The sequence below is a fragment of the Heteronotia binoei genome, chromosome 11 (assembly GCF_032191835.1).
Source record: "Heteronotia binoei isolate CCM8104 ecotype False Entrance Well chromosome 11, APGP_CSIRO_Hbin_v1, whole genome shotgun sequence".
NCBI lineage: Eukaryota > Metazoa > Chordata > Lepidosauria > Squamata > Gekkonidae > Heteronotia > Heteronotia binoei.
In genome coordinates this window covers 55,259,284-55,278,201 of record NC_083233.1, presented here as the reverse complement: position 1 = coordinate 55,278,201, position 18,918 = coordinate 55,259,284, and the positions used below count along the sequence as shown (strand labels likewise).

The following is an 18,918-nucleotide window of genomic DNA, read 5'->3' as shown; positions in this document are numbered from 1 at the left end:
AATTGTTCACATCTAGGCAGATGCAGGCTGCATGTGGTAATGCTTGTCAACTTGTATGGAGAAAACTGGGGTGAAACAGAGGCTTAAAATCTTGGTTTGAGTGCAGTAAACAAGTTCCCATTCATCAAGGTGCCTGCAATCAAACATCATATTGAACTGGAGCATGATCAAGCCACAAAGGGTTCGATCAAGTTTTGTGTGTTGAAGGAGGAACAAGGGGTGAATGCAAGCACAACAACAAGCTGTGTTCCTCCCCAACCGAAGCTTCATGGCAGTTTGTATGATGCCTGAATGTACCCTTGGTGTTAACAGAGGCATCCTTTAACAAGCTATGTTTTTCGGGTGAGAGTGTCATCGGATAAAAGGAAGAGTCCCTTGGGGGTACTGAAATAACACCCCATACGTCTCTATCTTTGGCAGATTTGGAGGATGGATTCCATAGCATCACACCCTCTGCTGAGCTCCCTCCCATACCCAAATTCTGCCCCAGCCAGGGTCTGTCCCTAAATCTCCAGGATCTTCCCAACCCAGAGCTGGCAACCCTAGCTGTCTCACTCAGCATAGGATGGCACGGCCGGCTTCCATCTCTCCTTCCTTCTAAGGTGTGACGTAACAACTGCAAAATGCACTCCCGAATACGGTATTTCTCTGTATTTATATAATAGCTTGCCTAAGCACATTGCATACATTACCTTAGCAATTCTTTACCTTAGCGATCCTTACAAATAACCCTGGAAGATAGGCCAGTATTATTACTATTATTATTTCCATAAGCAAAACCTCCATCTCATTCTGGCAGTGGGTGATAGAAGGCATTCTCTAGTTTTCAGCCAAGGGTACATCATTGGGGTTTTAGGTTAAAACAAGAGAACCCTGTCTCCAGGGCCATAGCCAGCCAAGACCTTCAAGACTGGGTGGGACCCACAGGGGGAGGAATTCTAGCAAGAGCTCCTTTGCATATTAGGCCATATACCCCTTATGTAGCCAATCCTCCAAGAGCTTACAAAAAAGAGCCTTGTAAGCTCCAGGAATATTGGCTACATCAGTGGTATGTGGCCTAATATGCAAAGGAGCTCCTGCTAGAATTCCACCCCTGGGTGGGGGCATTGTAGATTCTATAGGGGCACAACCCCAAGTGCCCCCCAATGGCTACGGGCCTGGCAGTCTCTACTGACCTCCTTATTGGAAAGGTAGGATAGAAATATGATATATATTCGGGAAAGCAAATGCTCTCTCAGGGAGGACTACTGGATTTTCTACCTGAGGGGGCATTTTTTTAGCTGGGGTCTGGACCTAGGACCATTCACATAGCTCTTCCATTGAGCTATGGGCCAATGCCCATAAACATTATATCCCTGAGGTCAGCCCAGCATGTTTTAACACCCCCAAAGACAGCAAGCTGTTTACTCCCTTGCACACTGGAAAGATCCTTGGCCCTTCGAGGTCTAATTAGAAGCTGAGTGGACTGGATATCCAATATTGCAGCTCGCCTTTGGCTCCCCAAAGGATATCAAAGTCCTAACTTTGGATCCCTCTTGCAGCAGTCAGCATTCCGTCTCAAGGAACAGCAGCATCAGGAGGGAAAGCTTGACAAACCCTGTGCCTTGGCTTCTCATTGGGCAGGAACAGTTTTCAAAGGGGAAAAGAAATTATCTCCTGATGTATGTCAGCCTAGCCTGCTGGAGCGTCAGAGGGCCGCTCACTCACACAGCGCTACCTGCAGCAATTTGGGTTAAAATAGGGGCTCTGCTTGAAAACAACTAAATCAGCTGCCTGCTACAGGGTTCACTAGGCCATCCTGAGCCGGTCAGTCCTTCTGCGTCTGCCTTACCTCACAGAGCTGTTGTGGGGATCTAATGGGAGGAGGGAGAACCATGTCTGCTACCCTGCCTTCTTTGGAGGAAGGGTGGGATAAAAATGCACTAAACAGAAACAAAGCGGAGTCTTGTGGCACCCTGAAGCTAACAGTTCCATTGTGGCAGAAGATCTCCAGGACTACAGCAGATTTCCTCAGACGGATGATGTATTAACCTTTGTTGGCAATAGCTGTATATAACACAGACAGCTGCAAGGTAGAAAGCATCTAGTTCATGAAAGCTTCTACCACAAAAAAAGTGATTCGTCTTTCTGATGACATAATACACTCTCTCTCTCTCTGCATTAGGCTGCATGGTTCCCCCTCTGGAATTTCTCACTGTAGCAAAAGAGTATTTGGTGAATCACAGACCTGCAGAGAAACCGTGTCAGGCTCAGGTTTCTCGAAGTGCTTTCAGAGGCAATGCAAGGAATAAAAGAAAATTAACTGGGTACTGAGACAAGAGACATTCCTCTAGTTGCAAGGGTCCCCAACATGGGCACCTGCTGACACCTTTCCTAGTGCCTGCCAAGTGTTTTTAGAAAGCGGGTGGAGCTAGGTGAAGCTTTTGCCCAGCAAGGCTTCTGACTGGCTACTGAGATTTAATTGGTTGTGCAGGGTTTTTTTTTTGTTTTTTTAATTGCTTTAGCAGCAGCTGCAATCACACCTCAAGGATTTCCACAAGAAGCCATTTTATGGCTGGCTCCACCTCTTGCAGCAGCAATTTTGTGGCAGCTGCAGCCCCCCAATGCTGTATCTGAATTCCAAAGGTGCTGCAGGCTCCGAAAGGTTGGGGACCCCTGTTCTAGTGGTCACTCCAGTTTGACCACCATATCAGATGGATAACAAACACAACAAAACAAAAAATACAACATACAATGTGGAGGAGGGCAGACTGTCCCAGTGTTCACCATCTTCTTAACAATCCAGAGTCATTGCCAAGCAGTTAGAATTTTAGTCTGGGAAGCCCCATGTTCAAATCAGCAATGAGGCTCACCAGGTGACAGAGTTGCCAGCCTCCAGGTAGGTGGCAAGGAGAGAAGGTTCCACCTCCCTGTGCTGTATCTATAAAATATTTCTTAAAGTGACCAACAATCACTAAAAATATTTAGACTTGGAAACTGTAATCTTCCAACACATCACAAGCATGAGAATTAACTGCAAAACAGAACACACTACAGAGAGTGGGATGTATAACCCATAGGAATTATAGTTCAACAGGTCAGTGCAATGTATTCATGCAGTCTTCTTTCTTTTTAGGTAAACATCCACTACTCCCACAGATGAAGAACTTGTTAAGTGCACTTCAGTCCAATTTGTAGGTCAGGAATGCAGGCTTATTCTCAAGTAAGCATCAGGACCTCAGTCATACTCTAAGCACTGACCCATAGGTAGGTGACTATTTCCACCGTGTGAAGTGGGAAAGGAGGGGCAAATAGGCTTGCAAGCTCTTCTCCTCCACCACAGAGGTTGCCCAGAGACTTAGAGTAGGGAAAGAGAGTGAAAGAGCTGAGGGAGATACTGGAAGGAGGGATGGAATTAAGGAGGGCAGTGCAGGGTTAGTTTCATAGCTCTTGTAGGAGCTGTATTTACTAACCTTGGGGTCAAAGCAAAGGGAAAGGTCCCCTGTGCAACCACCAGTCGTTTCCGACTCTGAGGTGATGTTGCTTGCACAACGTTTTCACGGCAGACTTTTTACGGGGTGGTTTGCCACTGCCTTCCCCAGTCATCTACACTTTCCCCCCAGCAAGCTGGGTACTCATTTTACCGACCTCAGAAGAATGGAAGGCTGAGTCAACCTGAGCTGGCTACCTGAACCAGCTTTCGCTGGGATCGAACTCAAGTTGTGAGCAGAGGGCTCCGACTGCAGTACTGCAGCTTTAACACTCTGCGCCACGGAGCAGAGCAAAGAGAGACGCATAATTATGCAAATAGTGGTCAGTGGTTTACAGGGCTTTTTTAAAGAAGATGTTAAGGAAAGGCACTGTCTGATAAAATGGAGTACCCCAGTGCAAATAAAGAGAGAAGGTCTCCTGTTAAACAAAATGGAGTTCAATCAAAGACAGGTCAAGACAACACTCCATCTAAAACAGGTGGAGTGGACCGAGTAGAGAGCTTGTTTTGGTTGGCGCCTGTAGTCTGTCTATCAGTGTAATCTTACCCATTCCCCCTCTAGTGCCTCCACCCAAACGGGATGCATAATAACATGGGAACTACGGGTAAGTATAACTTCTACTCTGATCTTCTGCTACTTGCCAACTGTCCCTTCCTCCAGTCTACCACCTCTACCTTACTAAATCCAATCAAATGCATAACTCTGATTGATCCTACCCTTAAAGGTCTTTTGATCCCTTTTCGGAGTGTCAGACAAAAACCCGGTAACAAATTATGCAGTCGCTCCAAGCTTATCATCCTAGTGAAATATGCGAAGTTTCCAACATAGCGATTCAAGATAGCCATCTATGGAACATCAAAGCCCCTTTGGTAACCACCGACCCCCCATCCGTCAAACCTCTATATAGTGTGGGTCAAAAACCCACCGCGGTGTGCATTCTGTAGGGCACCATTTGCAGTCTGTACCACCTGTTACTCCTGTAATTGGGTTTATAGGGCATGTTACGCTGGTCGTTCGCATTCCTCTCCGTGTATTTTTCCTTTGGACGCCTCCTCTTCTGGATCAGGTGAATATTACCTGCTTCAATGAACCTTAAACTCCTCTATCGATAACCTCTATTTTCTTAGGCTCTTGTTTGAATGTACAAACGCGTGTGCATGAATCCTCTTGCTACATACTCTAAGTAAAATACTATAAAAGATACAATTCCTTGGATTATTTTTGGCTGAAAACCCAAACTCCGTATTATTGAAAGCAAAGAGCCTCACTCCTAAATTCGCTTTACCAAGTCTCTTAGCTAATTTCCCCATTAAAAATAAGAGACTTAAAAGCATTGCCTGTAACACAGGAAAGCAGTTTCGGCTGGCTTGGTGTCAGGGGGTGTGGCTTAAAAGACAAATGAGTTCCTGCTGGGCTTTTTCTACAAAAAGCCCTGCGAGAAACAATGGTGATCTCAGGGGGTGTGGCCTAATATGCAAATGAGTTCTGGCTGGGCTTTCTCTTAAAAAAAAAGCCCTGGTGGTTTATATGGTGCACGTGTGTTTCCTCCTCCTACTGGTGCCAAAAATATTTCCCTAAGCTGGTTTTATGAAGACTGTTATTCCCAGTTTTTGTTTTTTAAAAAGTCTTCTTCTAGCATGGTCATGATGTAAAGTGCATATGTATGTATTTTATCTTTCTGTGTAAAGAAAGTATGAAGAATTTTAATAAAGGTGTGTGTAATATTTGTTCATGTCTTGCAGCTCTCAAACATCTGACATTTATCCTATGCGGCTCTCACATTAAGCAAGTTTGGCCACTTCTGCTCTAGCACCTTGCACAAGAAAGAATTATTAGATGCTTTCTCCTAAGTTTACAGGTTTTGGCAATGCCTTCTCAGCAACAGCCTTCCATGGCTTCCTTCAAACCCATGCAAACCATGCTGTCCATTATTTATTTATGGTCCATCATTCCTACCCTGCTGTCTCTATCAAAGGCACTAAAGGTAGCTGACGGATAATTATTGATTAATGGGAAATCTATGTACAGCCTCTCCAGAGACTTGCTCAAGACAGCTTGTGAAGTCAAAATAATATAGTAAAGTCATAAAAACAGCAACCATAAAATTATCAATATTCAAACAAGCCATGAACCTGTCAGGGGCAAAAACAATGTTCAGCAGCCTAAAATAATATCCAAAAAACAGTTGTTAAGCTAGAAGCAAACTATAAAATCAGCTAAAAAGATGAAACTCTTCAGTTAAAAGCTTGGGTAAAGAGAAACATTTTAGCCTGGAAACTAAAATGATAGCAAAGTATGGATTGGATCAGGTGATCCTCAAAAGTAAAAATCGTATCTGGTTGCCAACCACCTTACCTCTGCCATCAGAGCACAGAGACAAGGGCTGAGGAAAAAGAGCTCAGTTGGTAGGCTGGATAGTATGGAGGAGACGGTCCTTCAGGTACTAAAAAACCCCCCGTTTATATATTTACAGATAAGAACCAGCACTTTGAACTGTGCTTGGAAACAGTGATACAACCCCAGTATTCAGTCTCCAACAATAGCCCTACATGCTGCATCTTAGACCAACTGAGATTTCCACATAGTTCTTAAAGGGAGCCCCATGTTAAGCACATTACAGTAATCTAACTTGTATGAGATCAGAGCATGGACCTCTGTCACCAGATCATGCTTTTGAGGAATGGCTGTAGCTGGTGAACAAGCTGAAGATTATTAAAAAGCACCACAGGCCACGGAGGAGACCTGACCCTCCAACCATAGGCCAGGAATTAGTAGCACCCCCAAGCTACAAGCCTGCTCTGTCTAGTGGAATACTAAAATCCAGGGGTTATTTTGGGGTTTTTTAAAGGCCCAGCAGGAACTCATTTGCATATTAGGCCACACCTCCTGATGCCAAGCCAGCTGGAACTCCTCAAAAAAAGCCCTGCTAAAACTCCTCCAAGGACAGGCTGGCTTCATAGTCCTTGAACAGTCTTCCATTGATCAACAGCAATTGTCTTGTCTGGATTGAGCTTCAGTTTATTGGCCCTCATCCATCCTATTACCTTCTCCAGACATCTGTTCAGGACTTCCATAGATCCACCTGACTCAGATGTTAAGGAGAAGCAGAGCTGGATATCACCCACATATTGATGGCACCTCACTCCAAATTCCAAGATGATCTATTTTAAAAGTTTCATAGAGATGTTAAACAATATCAGGAGACAAAATGGACTCATGCTGGACTCCATACTATAAACACCACAGGGAAGAGCAGCTGTCCCCCAGGCACCACCATCTGGAACTGGCTGGCAAAGACTTGCTGCCAACTTGGTTGCCAGCTTCAGGATAAGCTGGCGAGAGTCTGGGGACAGGAGGAACTTCAGCAGAGTATGATGCCATAGAGTTCTCAATGTGTGCATGCACAAAGGAGAAAATGACTAGAGTAGCCAACCGTTTGAATCTAGGAGGCCAGAGCCCCTCCTAAACCAGTGCCCTAGTCATCTTGGCTGGACACGGCCTGAGTTCCCTTACGGCTCTAGAGACAAATGTGGCTCTTTTTAAAAAGAAAATAAGATCTTTAAAGTTAACGTATATCCGAAGGGTAACTGGGTTGCTACAACAACCAGTATGTGAAGGGAAAGAGGGTTTCTAAATATATATATATTTATTTAGAAACCCTCTTTCCCTTCACATACTGGTTCACATATATATATATGGGACAAAAGAACTATTTTGAGATGCTCCACAAAAAGGGAAATATTAGAGGAGAATAGCTCTAGTCATCCAAGTGCAAACCATGCATAGATTTATGCCAGTGCACTAAAACAATCATGCAAAGTGTTCCATGGTAGATTTTTTACTTCTTGTGGGTGCTGTTTCTTAATAAATGATGAGCAACAACTAGTGTTTGGGCTGCAGAAACTTTATGGATTATTAATCAATACGCTTTATGCCAATAAAGGTCTGAACTGACAAACTAATCAATGCACCAATTATCAGTAATGTTGTGTTTATTTATACAAATGATATTTATTTATTTATTTAGTAGGCTTATATTTTGCCCTTTCCTGTAAATGGGCTCAGGGTGGATCACAATATACAATAATAACAATAAAAACCTACAATTCAAAGTTAAAACAATACATTAAAATTAAACAAGTAGGAACAATAAAAACAATAAATAAAGTGCACCATAGGCGGGAAGGGCACATTATACAGAATAAGCAATTAAAGGCCCAGATTAAATGATGGAATAGCACTGTAGTAAAATACAATGTCGCTACAAGGGAGACCAACTGATGGAATAAAAACTGGAATAGGATGCCTGCTGCCTCAGCCAAAAGCCCGGCGGAATAGCTCTGTCTTGCAGGCCCTACGAAATGTCAGTAGCTCAGGTAGGGCCCAGATCTCCATAGGGAGCTGATTCCACCAGGCAGGGGCCAGGGCTGAAAAGGCCCTGGCCCTGGTTGAAGCAAGTTGGACATCCTTTGAGCCAGGGCTGGTCAGGAGCAATGTTCCCTCTAAGCTGTGGAGTCTTGTGAGCAAAAATTCTACTTTGTGAGCTACTGGCATTAAAATTGAGCCTGCGGCAGGGAGGGCAGGATATAAATGCGAAGAATAAATAAATAAATTGTGAGCTACTGCATAAATTGGTTTGCTCTAGGGCCATTTTTCCTGAGCTGAGACAAAAATGTGTATGATGGAGGCTAAAAACTTGTGAGCTAGCTCATACTAACTCATCTTAGAGGGAACACTGGTCAGGAGGTGTTGTGTAGCTGATCGCATGACCTCCAGGGCGTATATGGGGAAAGGCGGTTCCGCAGGCCTTGATTTCTTATACTGTCTCTTTTGTCCATCTCTTGCTCTGAATTTTAACATTGTTTCCTTCTTTAATTGCAAAAGGTGGCTGAGCCCTGCCTTGAGTGAAATTTGGGGGAGGGGGTGGTAAAGCAGGGAAAAGGGCAAAAGTGAAGCTCAAGGGCCATCCCTGGACTAGGTGGATACAAACTGGCAGGCGCTTGAGCCATTTGGCCCATTAACTCTCATTGCAAGCGGTCGATAAACAACTTCAGAGGACAGCTCATTCAGTCGTCTGTACAGTTGAAGCAGGCACCTCTGAGTGCTTTAACACAGCACCCCAGAGGGGTAGGGGAAAAGCTTTTCCTGTTAGCAAATATCTTTTGTCTCCAAATATCTTCGCTGTTCCATTCCAAGATTCTGGCAAATGCCCAAACCGCTTTGAGTCTCCCAGACCTTATAAAGAGCTGTCCATTTCTCCTCCTGCCCCAAGTAATACACACCACAACGCAGTCCATTAAGTTTGCAAAATGGCCTCTTTTGAAACCAAAGTCCTTCTCCATTTTGCTCCTCAGCCACCCCCACTCTCGTCTTTTTCATTTATAATCAATAACAACAAAGGGGTTTTTACCTCTGCAGGAAGAATTAAACCACATCTGCCCACAGCCTGATGCACCTCCTGAAAAACAGTTAAATTCAGGGGGGAAATTCAGAGTCCAGGTTGCTGCATTAATATCTCATGTCCTAGCGGGGATCTGAATTGTGTAAGAGGTCACAGGAAAGCTAGCAGAGAAAAAAATATATTTTTTCTTTTTGGCTAGGATGGAGAAACTGAGATGCTGTCATTTCCACAGCCAAGGATGGGTCAATCCAGGTAAGGCAGCCAGGGATGGCAGGATTGCTAACTCAAGGTTGGGAAATTCCTGGAGATTTGGGGGTGGAGCATAGGGAGGGCAGGGCTTGGGAGAGAAGGGACCTCAGTGGGGTATAATGCTATATAGTCAGTCCACCCTCCAAAGCAGCCGTTATCCCCAGGGGATATGATCTCTGTAGTATGGAGACCGGTTAATTCCAGGCCCCACCTGGAGACTGGCACAGGAAGGAGATAAGCCAAGGTTGAGCTTTTATCAAGGCAGCAGCAGCATAATCTAGACCTGGAAATTGTGCTTTCCACCTCCTTGAGGACAAGAGTTTAAGCTAGAGACTACTTTGTTCATTGGGGAAGGGCAGGACACTAGGATCCTGGTATCTATGCCAGGCCTGGCTACTCCAGAGATTTTGTTCTACCCACTATTGACAGAGGCTGATGTTGGCTGTACTTCCGTGCCTTAAAGTGTGTTCTCTACAGCAGGATCCCCAGCCCCCAGCCTGTGGACAAGTACTGGTCCATGGCCTGTTAGTGACCGAGCCATGGAGCAAGGTAGAGGCACCACACACACACACCCTTTCAAAAGAGGGAGTGTGACCTCACTGTGTCCCCTTGCAGAGGAGGCAGCCTCAGAGCATGGCAGAACAGCCCTGCTGCCCCTTTCATCTGCCTGGGTCCTGAGCAGGCAGACGGGGCAATGCGGCAGCAACCTTCGCCTACCCCTTCGCCTACCTAGTGGGGAGGCAGCAGAAGCAGCCCCAGACTTCCCCCCATTTAAGGACCCCCCATGGGGGCAGTGACAGGGTGCAGCCAGGGATGTGGCTGGAGTGGCAAAAAAACCAGCACCGCCCTCCCCAGTCTGTGGGAAAATTGTCTTCCACAAAACTGGTCCCTGGTGCCAAAAAAGTTGGGAGTCACTGCTCTACAGTCACAACCAGAGAGAAGCTTAGCTTAAAACCCCAGAGTCCCCAGCAGACTTCTGGCAAGTAACCCAGGGAATGTGTATGAGGCCATTTCTGGTACAAGTCATAGCTGGTGATAGAGGCAATCAAGGACACAGGACCACACAGCAATGAACAGATCAGATTAGGGATGATATATGCAGCTCCCACTTTCTGTTTACATTCGAAAGCACGATGCTTTTGCATGTCTCTGTGAGCAAGCTCTCTGATATTAATTACCATGCAAATAACTATACTTAATCAAACTACACTGGATTGGAACCAACTTAAACTGTTCTGATTCCTGTCTTTATATTATCTTGACCTGGCAACAATAGATCAAACAAATGGGCATTAACACCATGGTCTCAGAAGGCAGGGCTGGGGAGAATAACTGTCTGCAGTGGCCAGGTGTGCAGCCAGATAGACAAGGGAGCGGGATGTTTAAAAGAGGCAGTGTGGTATAGCGGTCAGAGTGTTCAGCTGGGACTGGGGAGACCCAAGTTCAAATCCCCCCCTTCATTTTTATTTATCTTACAAAATGTATACCTTGCCTTTCTGCCCTCAGAAGGGCCACCAAAGTCAGCTAACAAAAAACATACATAATAAAATCTCCTCTTAAAAACCATTTAAGTCCAGCAACCCCCCCCCCCAACCCATAATTGACACTAGAGTTAAAATACACATACAACACTATAAAAACAACAATTAAAACCCCAGGCACAAAGGAGGGATCGCTGAGGGAAATGAAAGCACTTTACCATGAAGCTCCCTAGAGGAACAGTCCCTTTCCCTCATCAACTTTGCAGAGTTGTTGCAAAGATAAAATGGAGGAGAGAAACCATGTATACTGCCCTTCACTCACTGGAGGTAGCATGGGATAAAAATGACTGTGAGGAACAGAAACAAAAGAACCACAACTGCTGTGGAGACCAAAACAATAAAAGTCCAAATATGTAGTAAACGCCAGTCTTATTCCAAGCAAAACATTACCCTCTTGAGACATCTATGGCTTTGTTTTTATAGCATACTTATCTCACCTTACATTGTTTCTATCTCTCCACATTTAGTCAATTTATCCTTCCCCCTTTGATACAACACATGGTTGTCATTTTTTGTGTGTATAAAAGGAGTGAGCACCTTTCCCCTTGGCCTGAGTAAGCGGGTGCAGAAAGAACTCTGTGTGGGACAGGAGAAAGCTTGCAGTCTATTTCCCAGATCCCACTAAAGGAAAGCAGGTGGCCTGAAGCTCATATGGAGACCCCCCAGAGAGAATGGTTTGCCTGAGCCATGTATGGTTGCCAGCCTCCAGGTGGCGCCTGGAGCTCTCCCACTTTTACAACTGATCTCCAGTTGGCAGAGATCAGCTCCCCTGGAGAAAATGCTGCTGCTTTGAAGGATGGCCTCTATGGCATAGTACCATGCTGAGGCCCCTCCCCTCCCCAAACGCTGCCCTCTCCCAACTCCACCCCCCAAAATCTCCAGGTATTTTCCAACACAGACCTGGCAATCCTACATCAATGATAGAGTAACTAAAAGAACTAACTAAATTTACCTTTAAGACCAACCAAGTTTTATTTAGAATGTAAGCTTTCATGTGCTCTCTAAGCACACTTCATCAGACAAGTGGATCAGGTATTGTGGCCGGAATACATGTAGTTTGCTGATTAAGAGGGCAAACTAACTGATCACATGGTCACATAAAACAATGTGGCTTGGCCATTTGGTCTGGATAGCCATAAAAGGTAAAAAAAATTCCCTGCCAAATGGTGTTTCTGCAAATCTAGGTGAATCACAAAAGGACATGTGTATCCTAGTTTGGGTGGACTACATCTAGGATACACATGTCCTTTTGTGATTCACCTAGATTTGCAGAAACACCGTTTGGCAGGGAATTTTAGTACCTTTTATGGCTATCCATACCAAATGGCCAAGCCACACTATTTTATGTGACCATGTGATCAGTTAGTTTGCCATCTTAATCAACAAACTGCATGTATTCCAGCCACAATACCTGATCCCCTCGTCTGACAAAGTGTGCTTAGAAAGCACACGAAAGCTTACGTTCTAAATAAAACTTGGTTGGTCTTAACTCCACTTGACTCCTGCTTTGACTCCTGCTTTGACTCCTTTCCAACACAGACCTGGCAACCCTACAAAGAAGGAGTCAACTCCACTTGACTCCTGCTTTGTTCAACTGCTTCAGACCAACACGGCTGCCCACCTATATCTATCTAAATTTACAGCGGGGATAGAAAAATAATAGCCTCGGCAGGACATGGCAGCTTGCTGGAGCTTCTCACCTGGGCACTAAAGCTTCCTCTGTCCTACAAAATGTTAAAGGAGCTCTCTGGGGCTCAGAGGAACACAGCAATCTGTATTAACTGGACAGCATAGGATGCAGTCGGCAAGCCTCAAAACTTCTTCATCCACAGCTTGCCAAGTATGATCTCATTGAGGAGGGATGTGGGAAGGGATAAAAGATCTGATGGGCACTGCAAAAGATGCAGCTGAAAAGCAGGGTGCTGTATTTGCAAAACTGCTGGAATTGTGGGGCTGCAGCAGACCCAAGATCAGATTACATTTTTATCCAACCTTTCCTGCAAGAATCTCACAGGAGCAGTGGTTCTTTCGATTTGGTGTAGTGGTTAAGCGCACGGACCCTAATTTGGAAGAACTGGGTTTGATTCTCCACTCCTCCACATGAACTTGCTGAGTGACCTTGGAACAGTTCGTAAGAGAGCTGCTTTCTCAAGAACAGTTCTGGAAAGAGCTCTTTCAGCTCCACCTATCTCACAGGGTGGTTGTTGTGGGGAGAGGAAGGGAAAGGAGATTCTAAACCATCCTGAGACTCCAAGTGAAGGGCAGGGTATACATTCAAAATCCAATCTCTTCCTCCCTCCACATTTTATCCCTATAATTTTATCCCCACATTTTATCCCCATCAAATGGGTAGTGTCCCTAGCCCAAAGTCACCCAGTCTTCACAGCAAAATAGGAATCTGAACCCAGATCTTCTCAGCAAATGACGTAGAAGTCCAATTCACACACTTAAAAGTTCTGATCTGATTTTGCAACAGATGTGCAAGGGAGTTTTGTGCCTCGTGGACACATACAGGCCTGATTCTGATCAAGACACAGCATGTGTGCAAAACTGGATTCAGCCTCACACACACCCATGCCATTTTCACATTCTGACACATCACCTGGGTAGTTGTTGCTTGATTTGTTGCTAAAATCAGGGCCTTTTTTCAGCAGGAATGCACAGGAACACAGTTCCGGCCGGCTAGGTGCCAGGGGTGTGTGGCCTAATATGCAAATGAGTTCAAGCTGAGTCTTTTCTACCAAAAAAGCCTTGGCTAAAATTATGTAACTTGCATGTAAAAATTACATGCAGATCTCACAACAGTTCAAACAGCAGCTCCCAGGGTAGTTTTGGGATGCAAAACCAGAGTAGGGGTGGGGTGGGGGTTTAGAATGACCGTAAAAACCAGAAGGCCCCTCCCCTGGTTCTGGATATCCCCATATTTATTTATTTACTACATGGTTAAAAAAAGGTACAAATAAATTAAAACCCCATCTAACCAGCATAATCAAACACAGCACAGAATAGAATAACCCATGAAAATTAGCTTTCAAATAACCCACTGCAACCCAAAGGAAAGCATATGCAGAGAACTGCTGAATTAAAACAAATTAATTACCATAAATAGGTACTATTAGAGCAGGAACAAAAACTGCCACATCAGAGCAAACATCAGAAATAAACTCCAGGAGGGCAATGGTGCCACACTTTGCTCAGACCACAGAGGGAAGCATCATCCAAACAAAAGCCACAGCGTTCATCCAAGCTTGTAAATTTATGGCAGGATGTCTGTAAATTCCTTGCCTAGCTGCATCTCACTTGCTTTTGTTGCTGATTACACAGCACCTTTTGTATACAGATTCCAGACAGGCAGGACCAGATCTACATGTTTTTTGAGAGGGGGGGCAAAATTAAAAAATGATGCCCCCTTATGGGTCCATAGAATAGAATGGATTCCATACCCAATTTGGCAGCACCTGAGGCAAGTGCCCCCTCCTAGATCCAGCCCTGCAGACAGGTAGCAGCATTACAGTATTCAGCTCTGGGCTAAGAAACAAACACTACACACACCCCTCCCCCAGCTCAGTGTCTTATGGAGTCCTAAAGTTCAACAGGTTTGCTATGGCAGAACCTCTGAGTGGCCTGGAGGTTCCCCTTTAGCAGATGAATCACACATATACATGGGTAGAGAGGCAAAGAAATTGCGAAAAAGTATACTCGGTGTCATAGCACAGCACTTCTGTGGCCACTGTGGACATATCAGAGTGTTCTTTCTTCACAATAGCAAATGGAGATAGAAGAAGACTGTAGATTTATACCCTGCTCTTCTCTCTGAATCAGTCTCAGAGTGGCTTACAATCTCCTTTATCTTCTTCCCCCACAACAGACACCCTGTGAGGTAGGTGGAGGCTGAGAGAGCTCTCACAGAAGCTGCCCTTTCAAGGACAACTCTTGCAAGAGCTATGGCTGACCCAAGGCCATTCCAAGTGGAGGAGTGGGGAATCAAACCCGGTTCTCCCAGATAAGAGTCTGCACACTTAACCACTACACCAAATTGGCTCTAAAAGAATGATCAAGCAACAGAATGCCATTTCCAACTGGAGGCAGAGGATCACATTTTGGAAAGTCTCCTTACGTTAAAAATTCTGTGCAAAAAACATAGCAAGCAAGATAGGGAAACAGAACATTTCTCCCTAATGAGCTACTCTTATCTTTGCATGAGGTTTTGTTTTGTTTTTTAATGTGACGGAGGCAGAAGTATAGCAAAAGTGGGTAGTATTTTTGCTGACCTCAAGATTTTGCCACCTCATTAGCACCTTGTTTTTCTACATGTGTGAATCAGGCCTGATATCTGAGTGGTGAAAGGGCAGACCTACCTTACACTGCAGAGGATACTGCTGGATGCAGTGGATCCCAGAATCAGCAATATAACAGAGAAAATGGTAATTATGGTCTGTGTCAAACACAAAACATTTCATATGGTCAATTAGCCTTTTAAAACTCATGACCAACATTATTCAGACTGATTCAAAGGGTAGGATCTCCTCTCCTCATTTCAATCGTTTATGGATGGATTGAATCCTGTTAGTGATTGCAAGCAGTGAACCAGGTAGGTGCTCATTCAAAGTTAGTTCATTCATCTGCAGCAAAAGGACATTCTCTTTTGATTATTCAGTTGCACAAATAACACAGAAGGTGCAATCCAAGAAAGGAAAGGAAGGGTCCCCTGTGCAAGCACCAGTCGTTTCCGACTCTGGGGTGATGTTGCTTTCACAATGTTTTCACAGCAGACTTTTTACAGGGTGGTTTGTCATTGCCTTCCCCGGTCATCTACACTTTCCCCCCAGCAAGCTGGGTACTCATTTTACCGACCTCAGAAGGACGGAAGGCTGAGTCAACCTGAGCCGGTTACCTGAACTAGCTTCTGCTGGGATCAAACTCAGGTCATGAGTAGAGGGCTCCGACTGCAGTACTGCAGCTTTACCACTCTGCACCACAGGGCTCTTGCAATCCAAGTAACAAGCACCTATATATAACATGTCTCAGTCTTACCCCAGTCAAATCTGTCCAAGTGTCTTTGGAACCAAAGCTTACATTCCAAAAGCTGAAAAGATCTCTGACCTGGATAGCCCAGGCAAGCCTGATCTCATCAGATCTTGGAAGCTAAGCAGGGTTGACTCTGGCAAGTACTTGGATGGAAGACCTCCTTGGAATACCAGCAGTTGGGAGGCAGAGGCAGGCTTTATTCAGCCACTTCTCTGAATACCTTCCAGGCCCCCAGCAGGAGTCAGTCACCAGAGGTCGCCATGACTTCCAGGTACACATGCACACATGCATATATAAATACAAAAATACCCCCCAGAAAAGTTGAAAAGATCCTTCAATTCAACCTCTTTTATAGACATATCACCCCTAATCTATTTCTGGGAAGAAAGTGTAGGATCATCCTAGAGTTCAGGGGGCATTCAGGGATCCTAAATGCAGACTAGTCCCTTCAATTGCCTTTGTTGTACACTCATAGAATTAAAGATAGGTTTAAAGAGTGGGTCTTTATTTTCCTTTGTTTTCATGGCATGTTTATCGACAGAACAAGGAGTGCAAATGGCATCCAAAGATGGGAATACAGCCAAAGGTAGTGGGAAACTATACATTCTTTATAATCTCTCTAATGGATGTTTTATTCTGCTGGTCCATGACTGTAATAAATTATTGATTGATTGAATATTACAGATTCTTCTTTTTAAAAAAAATACAATCTTACATATGAATCCCAAGTCAGTTACCTGCATTGTACCAGAGTCTGCAAGCAAGACTTTGTAAACGTACTAAAATTCAAAATTCCAAAAAAACAAAACATCATTTTTGTATGCAATCATGCTGAATTTATTACAAACAGCAAGCAAAAACTGCCAGCAGGGATAGATCCTACAGCTGAAGGAGGCTACCCAGCACTATGCCCCCCACCCTTCCTGAAATCCTCTTCAAAGAAAAGAAATCAATAATGCAAGAGACGGCTTCTCTTCCAAGTCTGAGATCTTCAGTGCTGTTCTGAAGGAACACAGCCACATGAAGGTGGGGGCAGTTTCCCATAAAGTGGTCAGGTTTGGGGGGGGGGGAAGGAGGCAGGAAGGGTTTTCTTGTCCACAGTTCATCCTTAGGACACCAGCATGAGAGGGATGGGGGGTGGGAATTGACAATGGTACTTCCCTTCAGAAACATACCAACAATTGAAAACCAAATGGTCCTGGTGCTAACTGTATCATTGGCTGAGGTCCAGCAGTCTTGCTTCAGAGGGCAGACTAAGGGATATCATTAAAGGAATCCCCAATAATTTAGCTGATTATTATTAGTATCTGCATGAAGAGCATAAGAAGTGCTGTCCACATGTTGAGCTTTAAGCATCAAATGTCTCAGCAACATCTCCTGCAGCATCCCTACATTCCTGCCTACCAGCTGTGAGCTAGGCTTTGTATAGGGCACCGTAATCCATTGGCCGCCATTGGCAAAACTTTGATTTTAAGACAGAGAAATGAAATCAGCCATGCATGTGGTGGTTTAACACCCCCCACTACACTGTAATATTTCACACTGAGAAAGATGGGTGGTCAAGACCCAGAAATCTCAAAAACTTGCACATAACCATGGAAGAAGAGTATCAAACAAAGTTTTACCTAAAGAAATTAAGCTTAGACAAACAAGACTGAAGAAAGTTCTCAATTCCTTGCATGGAGATCCTGAATAGAGTTATACCCTTCTGAGACTACTGAAGTCAATGGCGTTAAAAGGCTGTCATTCATAACTCCTGCTTCCTCTTGGATGCATAATTTGGGGCAGTTCAAACTTCAAAGCCATATTTTGAGGCTGCAGCCAGCCACCCCCAGATTCTTAATCTTCAAATCTGTGACCACCTTGATTTATAGCATTTGGCACTACAGGCTTTGGACTGGAAGACGTACGCCCCCCCCCCACCCCCGCCTTTGCAAGCCAGAAGCCCAAAGGCTGGGAAATGTAGGATTTTGGGTGGTCCAAAACTTATTTTTGGAGTGCAGAGAACTGTTTAAAGATCTTTAATTCCTGTGTTTGAAGTGGTGAATAAGGCACTAGAAACTGCAAACAAGGGACTGGAAGCCAACTGCAATTTCATCTTAACCACAACAGATCAGAAATCTCAGACTGTGCAGGCTTGCGCTGAAGGAAGCCCCACTGCAAGCAATGAGTCTACTTCCCAGTAAACACGAGTACGGCGTGGACTTCCCAGCTGCATTTCTATCCGCACTTGCGTAAACTCGAGTAGAACTTTTGAGCAAAAACGCAAGAAACAGGATTTAAAAGAGGCTCCGGGGGAGCGGGGGAGCAGCTCTCGGCACCTCGCAGCCTCTCCCCACCCCCCACCCCCCACCCCGGGCAAGGTCTAAGGCGGGGGGGGGGGCGGCAATCTCTCGCTTCCCCAGTCTGAGCCCCTGGATCTGGCCCGTCCCTTGGCAAGAGGGAGCTGCCCGGGGCGAGGGGGTCCCCCTGGCGGCCAGACTAGGCGCGGGCGGCCGGTCTGCAAAACTGTGACCTCGGCCAGGCAGGGCACGGAGACCCCCGACCCCTTCCGGCGCCCCTTCCCTTCCTTTGGCTCCCCTTGGCGGGGCTCACCCAAATGGAGAAGACGAAGGCGACGATGTTGATGGGATAGGCGGGGCAGAAGCAGGACAAGATGCTGAGCCACAGGTAGTTCTTGGGCATGTGCGCCTCTTCCTCGGGCCCCGCAGCCTCATCCTCGGCGCCCAGCTGGAGCTCGGCTGCACCGGCGTCGCTGTTGTTGTCCAAGGCCCGCTTGAGGTCGGAGGAGGGCGGCGACAAGCCCTCCATGAGCGGCCGCCGGAGGGAAGTTGGACGGGACGGACGGCGAGGAGGCGCGCTCCGCTCCGGAGAGGGCTCCGCAGGGAGACGCCGCGCCGCGCTCAGCCCGTCATCGCGCCCGCCTCCGGCGCCCGGGACTGCGGCCAAGAGGACAGCCCGGCCCGGCCCGGCCCAGCCCCAGAAGGAAGGGGGAGGAGCAGCTCCGAGGAGGCGCGAAGACCGCTCTGGGGGAAGCGAGGGGCGGGAGGAGGGAGGCGGCTCTGCACTGCAGCCCCAGGAGAGGAGGGGTCCTTGGCGCTCAGTCGGCCAGAGAAGCGGCGCTTTCCCGGAGCAGGTCCCGCTCCCACTCTTTCCCGCTCGGTCAGCTCTGCAACCATGAGGGCATTCCCAGCAGTCTAGCTGGACGAAAAGGCCCGCCGGCCGACAA

At 45.9% G+C, this 18,918-nt stretch overlaps 2 protein-coding genes across 2 annotated transcripts in view; both read right to left on the bottom strand.

Moving 5' to 3' along the window:
• PRKAB1 (protein kinase AMP-activated non-catalytic subunit beta 1) overlaps positions 1 to 13,891 on the bottom strand; it is a 46,285-nt gene extending 32,394 nt beyond the window's left edge. Inside the window, exon 1 of the mRNA XM_060249950.1 lies at positions 13,886 to 13,891. The gene's annotated coding sequence lies outside the window, so the exon portion shown is untranslated. The remainder of the gene's footprint in view (positions 1 to 13,885) is intronic.
• Positions 1 to 18,611, bottom strand: part of TMEM233 (transmembrane protein 233) — a 30,027-nt gene extending 11,416 nt beyond the window's left edge. Inside the window, exon 1 of the mRNA XM_060249951.1 lies at positions 18,285 to 18,611. Coding sequence (XP_060105934.1) covers positions 18,285 to 18,500 — 216 coding nt within the window. The 5' untranslated portion in view covers positions 18,501 to 18,611. The remainder of the gene's footprint in view (positions 1 to 18,284) is intronic.
• Positions 18,612 to 18,918: the final 307 nt, after the last annotated feature.